Raw genomic sequence first — 8057 nt, forward strand, 5'->3', positions numbered from 1 at the left:
CTAGTCACAACAGACACACTTTCAGCCATGTGTACCACATTTTAAACAAAATCATAAAAAATACAAAATATGATCTAGATATAAATGAACATCATCTCACATGTTACAAAGAGGCTAAACCTGTTTAAGCCTAACAGAAAGTGCAACTCTTACATAATGCACCATTCACAGCTAGTGTTGTTTCTTTCTGAATACAATGTTTCATATGCCTTACTCTCCGTCCGCCTGGGGTTATACTATTGGTACAGTTATACCTAGATCCAAACTTACTTTTCTTCAATAATCTGTGATATAGCTTATGCCTGTACAAGTAACACATGTACATAGTCTTGCTTGTCAAAAACAATGGTATGAGGTACCAGGCTGTGCCTTATATTAATGTGTATGTAATGGTCTTTTAACTATTTCAGATGCTGTTTTCATATTTGTGCTTTATTACCAAACTGCATTTTGGGAATAAAATGAACTGTTTTAACTATGAGTTTTGTTCGGTTCATATTGGCACTTTATGACTTTTACATGGGTGATATGGGATAAATTACAGTATACCATATTATGTAATAACTAGGTGAAATGTCAATGTACCAAACAGTATGTACCTCTCCTACTCCAAAACGTAAAATTCACCTAAAATAAAGGATATTATATTTGTTTGGTATATGTAGAATTCAACATCAGAGAAAGGTGGACATGACCCAATCGTATTATAAAGTATAAGCTTTGAACATTTTAAACTGTCTGCAGATACATGAGGTCACTAACCCCCAGTCCTCACACAAATGTATACCTACCCATCCTCTTTGTAACACAAATATAAAGATCCCCTCTTTCGTGTTTTGAATAAAAATGATGCAGTAAGCCAGTCAGTCACCAAATATAGTAGATCGCAGTTTCTAAGTGATTATGTTTGATTGGGGGTGAAATTTATGAAATAAAATACGTACAAATGCTAAATATTTACAATAGGTATACCGAGTCAAATGGAGTTGAAAACAGGAAGGAACGTGTGTATCTAAAAGGGAGATGTAGCTTATGATAAAGGAATTAAATGAGACAAAAGCAGCAATGAGAAAAATGAAAAGGGAAAGTTTGATGACCTTACCTTGGACAAATATATGGAGGCATGGCTAAATAGGTCCAAGGACAGTCCGAAGGAACTGTGCTATAATTTCCCTTATAGGTACCCAAATATAAGGAAGAACAGCCTCAAATTGTGGTATTCTTTTCACTGAGCAATATTAACGAGCGTTTACTACTTATATAGGTTACATTGATATAATGTGGTGCTAATCTCTCTCTCTCTCTCTCTCTCTCTCTCTCTCTCTCATACTTTATCAGAGGTTAGGTCGACGTTCAAGCGGCAGATAAATCGTTTACTGTATTGCCAAACCATGGTTAAGATGGCGGAATGGTTGTAGCTATATATTTATGTGCGTGATAAGTTCGTAAATAACGCATATACGTTATGTTTACCAGACCCCTGTGCAAAAAAGCCAGGTGCACCTCAAGAAAATCTCAATGCACCCGAGTATGAATGGCTTTAGTGGAAAATAGGAACGCTCAAGTCATTGGGAAAAATGTATATTACTGCAGGAAAAATATGGATCCTTTTAAAGTCCTACTTAGCATCGTCTAATTTAACCACAAAAAGTGAGTGAAACAATGACCCTGAAAGTGCATTGAACTTGCATTTTGTGCCTACTTCTTCCAGAAACACTCTCTAGTGAGAAATAGTAAATTACATCTGTATTACGTGGTCCACGTGGCATAAACAAAGCATGAAATATCAAAAACAAAATGGCATAATGACGCTTGTTTTGAAATGCTAGAAATAACGTAAATAAGATATTTTCAAAGTCAATTGAGATCTGATGAAAAATCGTGAACAAGTTATTTTGAAAATCACTTGTACACGTTAGACCCCTGACTGTTAAAAGCGACAAGTGTATTTTAATGTCAACAAAGAAGTATACCAAGTTCTTTCAATACATATATTTAGGGGTATCTATTATTTATATGAATTCAAGAGGAGCAATAAAATGCATATTTACGGCTGTGATAGGAGTTCGTTGGCTAAACACTTATGCCGACAAAGTACAAACCTGTATAATTTCAACAGAAAATTAATATTTCAAGAAAATATTTGTAAAATATTTACTCTGAACATGTTTAGAATAAAAACACACCTGTGCCATTGCTGATGTTATAAAAGACTCAAAAAGAAAGATTGATTTATTGGCTTTGGGTTGCTTGGTTGGATGGAAGACGCAGTACCGTATGGTTGACAAGGATGAACTATTATGCCGATAACGGTCTTTTATCTCTCGATACATCTGTCAGCATGAATTAAAAAAGACTGATTATATATACGACACGCAGTGACCTTTGCAATGCACCGGAAGTTTGAAGAGACATCATAGTATGACTAATGCTCAAACTGAATCCAATCTAGTACACTGATCCCTTGACCAACGATAGTCCGCAAATGTTTGCGTTGAGTAGCATCTGTCCTGACAGTGAATCCGCAAAACGCTGAGCCTTGTAGCTGTTTTTATGAGCTGACAATTATAGACTTTCTAGATCTTAAATAAATTTACACGCTAAGGCACATAAGACAATGGTGGATACAAATTTGTCTTCCCTTATATATACATAACGAATACAGATCTGCATCATATGGCGAACAATGGTTCTTCATGAGAATGATAAATCTGAAGGGTACTGATAAGTCTGCAAAAAATACGAGAAATGTTTTGAATATATTTCCATCCACAGACTCGAATGATACCCAATATTGTTTAAAGGTGTATCTGCACTCCTCTCCCGTATCGTGCACATGAAGGACTATTATTAGCCATATGACATTTCTTATCTCATTTTAGTTAAAACTAAAAACCATACCATTGCCACATTTGGTATGTGGTATATTGAGTCAGCATTATGTGGAATTACTGTAGGGACCGTTGATAATCGGAGCCCACTCCTTACAGAGCAAACAAAGTGCACAACAGAACGTTGACACACATTTTCTCATCCCTAACTATAGTTGTCACTGGAACAGTGTACTAGAATGTGTCAAATTTAAACATTACTAATACTAACGTTTATCTTCACAATTCCGGGACATTGTAAATGTCCCTGTCATTCTTATATATATATATATATATATATATATATATATATATATATATATATATATATATATATATATATATATATAATTCCAATTATTATAAATTGAATACGTCTTCTACGCTTTGATTGAAAGTAAACGGTCACGTGGTACTGGTCTGGAATTTTTTACACATCGATAAATTCTGCGGACTACTTTTGATTCCCTGTTTCCAGATCATTTGATGTGAAGTTTTATCTTTATCAACGCTTTACACCCTAATAATAATAACAACAAGCTCCCACCCACCCATTCCTGTGATTTCCGATAAAAAATGACAAGCCACACCTTAAAATAGACCATTAGAAGTTAAAACAATGTAATTGCACAGACCTTCCTGTACTCCAAAACTCATCCCTTTTGCCGAAGAATGCATATGGCAGGCTTAAGAAGCCAATCTTCGGAAATTATTGCATTTCACCTCGACAACACATTACAGCAGCGGTTATTAAAGGTCATGATCATATGTCAACCAAAGGATGTCACTAAAAATGGACACGATTTTGCTTTTGAAGGATCGACATGCGTAGAAAGTAACAACGACGTTGCTATAACATCACGTGCCATACGCAAACGTAATTTCCAAAAACAAAAGAGGAATATTTATAGTTTAACCTCAGCAACCAATTTTTATAATATTAAAATATTAATCATAACAGTATATCACTGGATTGACCGCATTGACATTCTACCCCGTATCACTGTATAAAGAAAGAATCGATGAATCTAGGCTAGCGAAGATAGGGCTATGTATTCTACCGCAGTTAAGAGGCTAAAGAACGAAAACTTCGATGTACATAAAAGTGAATGTTTTGTTGGTTAAATCTACTGATCTGACGTTAGAAAGGAGATAAATTGGAATTATAAGGATTGAATGATCATGGCTGGGTATTTATCGATGTGTAAATTTTACCTAATCACTCACAAAGTTTACATAAAGTCCTTCGGACTTTATTTACTTTGTGAGTGATTAGGTAAAATTTACACATCGATACATATCCAACCATGATCATTTAATCCTATAATGATTTAGTAATTTATTTTCACACGTTTTCATCAATATCAATCAGTTTTTTTAATGGATGATGATGGATGCATAGAGGGATAAAAGTCCATTATGAGTATAAAAATACATACCTGTCAACCTTGTAGTACTCCGTCTTCTAACCGAGTCCGAGAATTCGATCTTTCTGTAAGAGTTTTTAATAACGTCAACAATCGCACAGGTGAGTGCTGTTTTTGGACATTATTTGAAACACGTACAGGGTGAACAACGTAAATGATATCATCTACCAATACTTGTTGAAATAATGCAGTTTTATATTCTCAGATTTTATTAATCCATTCATAACACCTTAGCTTTAAATTCATATTAGTTAGATGTGTTAGATAATATCTTCACAAAGCATGGTATAATTTTGTTAAGTAATCTAAATTTTACATGTTGCCCTTAACTATGACTGGTTTGATGATTTATTTAAAACATAATTTAGGAGCAAATTAGTAATCCCAAATGAACTCATGAAAGGGACATTACTCTTTCTAAAATGTAGCACCTGAATCGCTATCATTTTTTGACAATTTTGCACGTGTAGAATGCAGTATATTTTTAAATCTTCTGTTTCTTGTATTCCTTTCAATTTTTAATTATATGTAAATCACTCATCGTCAACCTTTTACACAAAACTTGCCTTAAACTTAATTAATTTTATAGTGGAGAGGAAAATGAACATTGAAATATTTGTTTTTATGCCATTTGCATTGTATGCATGTGCAGTACCTGTTTAGCAATGATATATGTTTAGACTAGGAAATATACTTATTTGTTCTATTTATTGAAGTGTAACACTGACACGAATGCTAAAATGTACATGCTACACTGGACATATCTGTTTGATGTTTTATGATTGTTGATTTTATTTTATTCGTGAGAATTTTGTAATCATGATTATATCTGAAAACAACTGAGGAGTGGGGATCGAATTCTTTAAGCTGTCAGAGTCAGTACTTTTGTTTCAATTATTACAGAAGAACGGGAGCAACAGGTCCAGCCATACATTGAAACACGGATGCTGTAAATGGTTTCAAATCTCTAAAAATGCAATCAAAGCTTGCAATAAGTCAGTCTTCTGATCTAATAGCCTTCTATAGTAAATGAGACGGTTTACAACGTTGTTGGAGACACAAAAGGACTGTGCTTCTACTAAGTTTATTCTTAAGAAAGATTAATGTTCGGACATAATTTAAGTAAATGCAAAAGAAAAACAAAAAAAATGATATGCATTCAAAAATCTCATTTTATTAGTTTGAACGAATTTCGTTGTTGTTTCTTAGTAGTAATGGCGATTAAAAGTTGGTCAATTAGATAATTCATACATCACAAAATATGAGGTCTAAATTAAGAACGAAAAGACTAAGCATAGACAGCGTCACATTCAAAGCTCAATAAAACAAGAAAATAAACTTTCAAAATAATAAGAATTCACATCTTTCAGTTACCGGACACTAAAATTTATTTTTAAATTCACGATGAGTTGCAAATTTAGTTTTGATTTGTTCATATCATCTTGATTGTTCACCAACCGTTCTGTGATCTTAATGAAGACATCGTATATTATACTCAAGCTGCAGTTTTGAAATCGATGCAAGTACATGCTGGCTCTTTTTTCATTGTAACAACGATGATAACAACTTAACGTACAAAACCATAAAACGACGTAAGATTGTAATCAACAAGAAACATATATTTGACATCTATGTTCTTTGCAGACCAAAATGAAGGTTACACTAGTCCTTCTAGCCTGCATTGTAGCTGCTGCAGTTGCTACATATCCATTAGGTGGCTATGGAGGTGGCTACGGTGGTTACGGCGGATATGGTGGATATGGCGGATATGGTGGATATGGTGGCTATGGAGGCTACGGTGGTTACGGTGGCTACGGTGGACTCGGGCTTTATGGTGGATTCGGTGGTGGATATGGCGGATATGGCGGATATGGTGGATATGGCGGATATGGTGGATATGGTGGATATGGCGGATATGGTGGATATGGCGGATATGGCTATCCTTGGGGAGGAATCGGTGGTTTTGGTGGATTAGGGGGATACAGCTTCGGCAGACGTTTTGGAAAGTAAGAGCAAAAAATTATATATCTTTTAAATTTCTTTGGTATCGAATCATTTAATGACTATGAGACAATTGCCTATTTGAATGAATTAGACCATATTAAACTTTTCATTACAGTTTCTAAAAATTATTCATATTCGTATTCATCATCACCTCATACAAATTATGAATTCTGCAGAATTATCCAACGAATCTTCAAAACGATACATATTTAGTATGAAACAGAAAACTTATGGAAAAGGCAAATTCAAATGCACATTACTTCAAAGGTTTCCCACCATTATTGTTTTCTTTAATTCACCCCAAAGCAAAGACCTATATACGTCATAAATTCAGCTGAGGAAGAAAGCGATATTTACAACGTCGTTTCCACACCTCGTTTTGGAATGTGTTCGCTTCTTTGGTTTGAGTTGTTCCTTTTCTGTTTTCCAAATCTAATTTTCTAAAGTAAAATGACACACGATCTGGTTTTTGATACAGATCAGAAAATAATCTTTTTTTGAAATAACTGTCATTGAAACATTCCAAGATGTGTACTCATTCTAAGTAATGCCTTGATTTTAAATAGCCTCTAAGTAATGCCCTGATTTTAAATAGTCTCTAGGTAATGCTCTGATTTTATATAGTCTCTAAGTAATGCATTAATTTGAAGTAGTCTCTAAGTAATGACCTGATTTTAAATAGTCTCTAAGTAATGCCTTCATTTTAAATATCTACTTGACTATTTGTCACGCACCACAATACTTATGCGTTTATTTTTTTGATCCAACCAAGCATCGCAATTTTGATTCTTTAAAATGTCTTTATTTTACAGATATTAAGAAAAATTCATTTACCCGATGAATTGGTCTCGACCGCACGAAATATCAATTTCTACTTGAATCATCGTTATAGCTGTATTCTTATGTAGTACTATAATAAAATTATTTTGCAGAAACCAATAAAATTGTTTCTCTTTTATGCTTTCATACACTAAATCATCTCTCTCTCTCTCTCTCTCTCTCTCTCTCTCTCTCTCTCTCTCCAAACAGGAACCAATATTTTACTTCACTCCGGAAAAAAAAATTCTTCTCGGTTTCTGGTTATATCTGACCAGATTGTGTCTCTGTCAGATTCTGACCGTATCCTCAACCTTAGTTATCGTCATTGAAAGGGATTAAGGCGTTTCCCTTTATTGACCAAAGAAGAAAGCTGCCCATAAGGTTAGCTTTAGTGATTACTGGCATAGCAACACGTGGAGATTATTTAGCGTTATGGCACTTGGAATAAAGTACTTTGCACATTGTCAGTACAAGATAAGCTTCGCGTGCTGATCTGTAAGATTCCCACGCATGTTTGTTTGATCACGTGACCAGCACGGTAGTTACTGGCGCACACAAGTTGCATATTTATTTATTTATTTATTTATTTATTTATTTATTTGTTTCATCATTACCATTATTATTATTATTATCATTATTACTGACTTTTGATTTTGTATATTTTTTAAATGGCTTGTTTTATTATTTTTGAAAATTTATTTTGTTCAGAACGTCGCGCACACAGTATAGGTTTGTGAGAACAAGTTTGAGTTTGGGTTAAATAAGAATTTTCTTAAATATGGAAAATTATGACTCCCTCTTGCTTGTTTTATCACATCTAATAATGTCAAAATAATAACAATATAATTATGAGAGAGATACATACATGCATACATACATACATACATACATACATACATACATAAGGCTTAATAGGAATGCAATTAATATCACAGAA

At 33.9% G+C, this 8057-nt stretch overlaps 1 protein-coding gene across 1 annotated transcript; it reads left to right on the top strand.

The window, feature by feature from the left end:
• Positions 1–4337: 4337 nt before the first annotated feature.
• LOC149771325 (uncharacterized) lies at positions 4338–7237 on the top strand. The gene is made up of 3 exons (XM_089948642.1): positions 4338–4398; positions 5942–6303; positions 7114–7237. Exons 2-3 carry the CDS (start codon positions 5948–5950, stop codon positions 7118–7120), a joined length of 363 nt encoding a protein of 120 aa, XP_089804768.1. The 5' UTR covers positions 4338–4398; positions 5942–5947; the 3' UTR covers positions 7121–7237.
• The last annotated feature ends 820 nt before the right edge of the window (positions 7238–8057 follow it).

The sequence above is a fragment of the Sinohyriopsis cumingii genome, unplaced genomic scaffold (genome assembly GCF_028554795.1).
Source record: "Sinohyriopsis cumingii isolate HCF-2022 unplaced genomic scaffold, ASM2855479v2 utg001953l, whole genome shotgun sequence".
Lineage (NCBI taxonomy): Eukaryota > Metazoa > Mollusca > Bivalvia > Unionida > Unionidae > Sinohyriopsis > Sinohyriopsis cumingii.

Coding starts and splice junctions, on each gene's coding strand:
- LOC149771325 (XM_089948642.1), top strand. CDS start 5,948: ATGAAGGTTACACTAGTCCTTCTAGCCTGCATTGTAGCTGCTGCAGTT.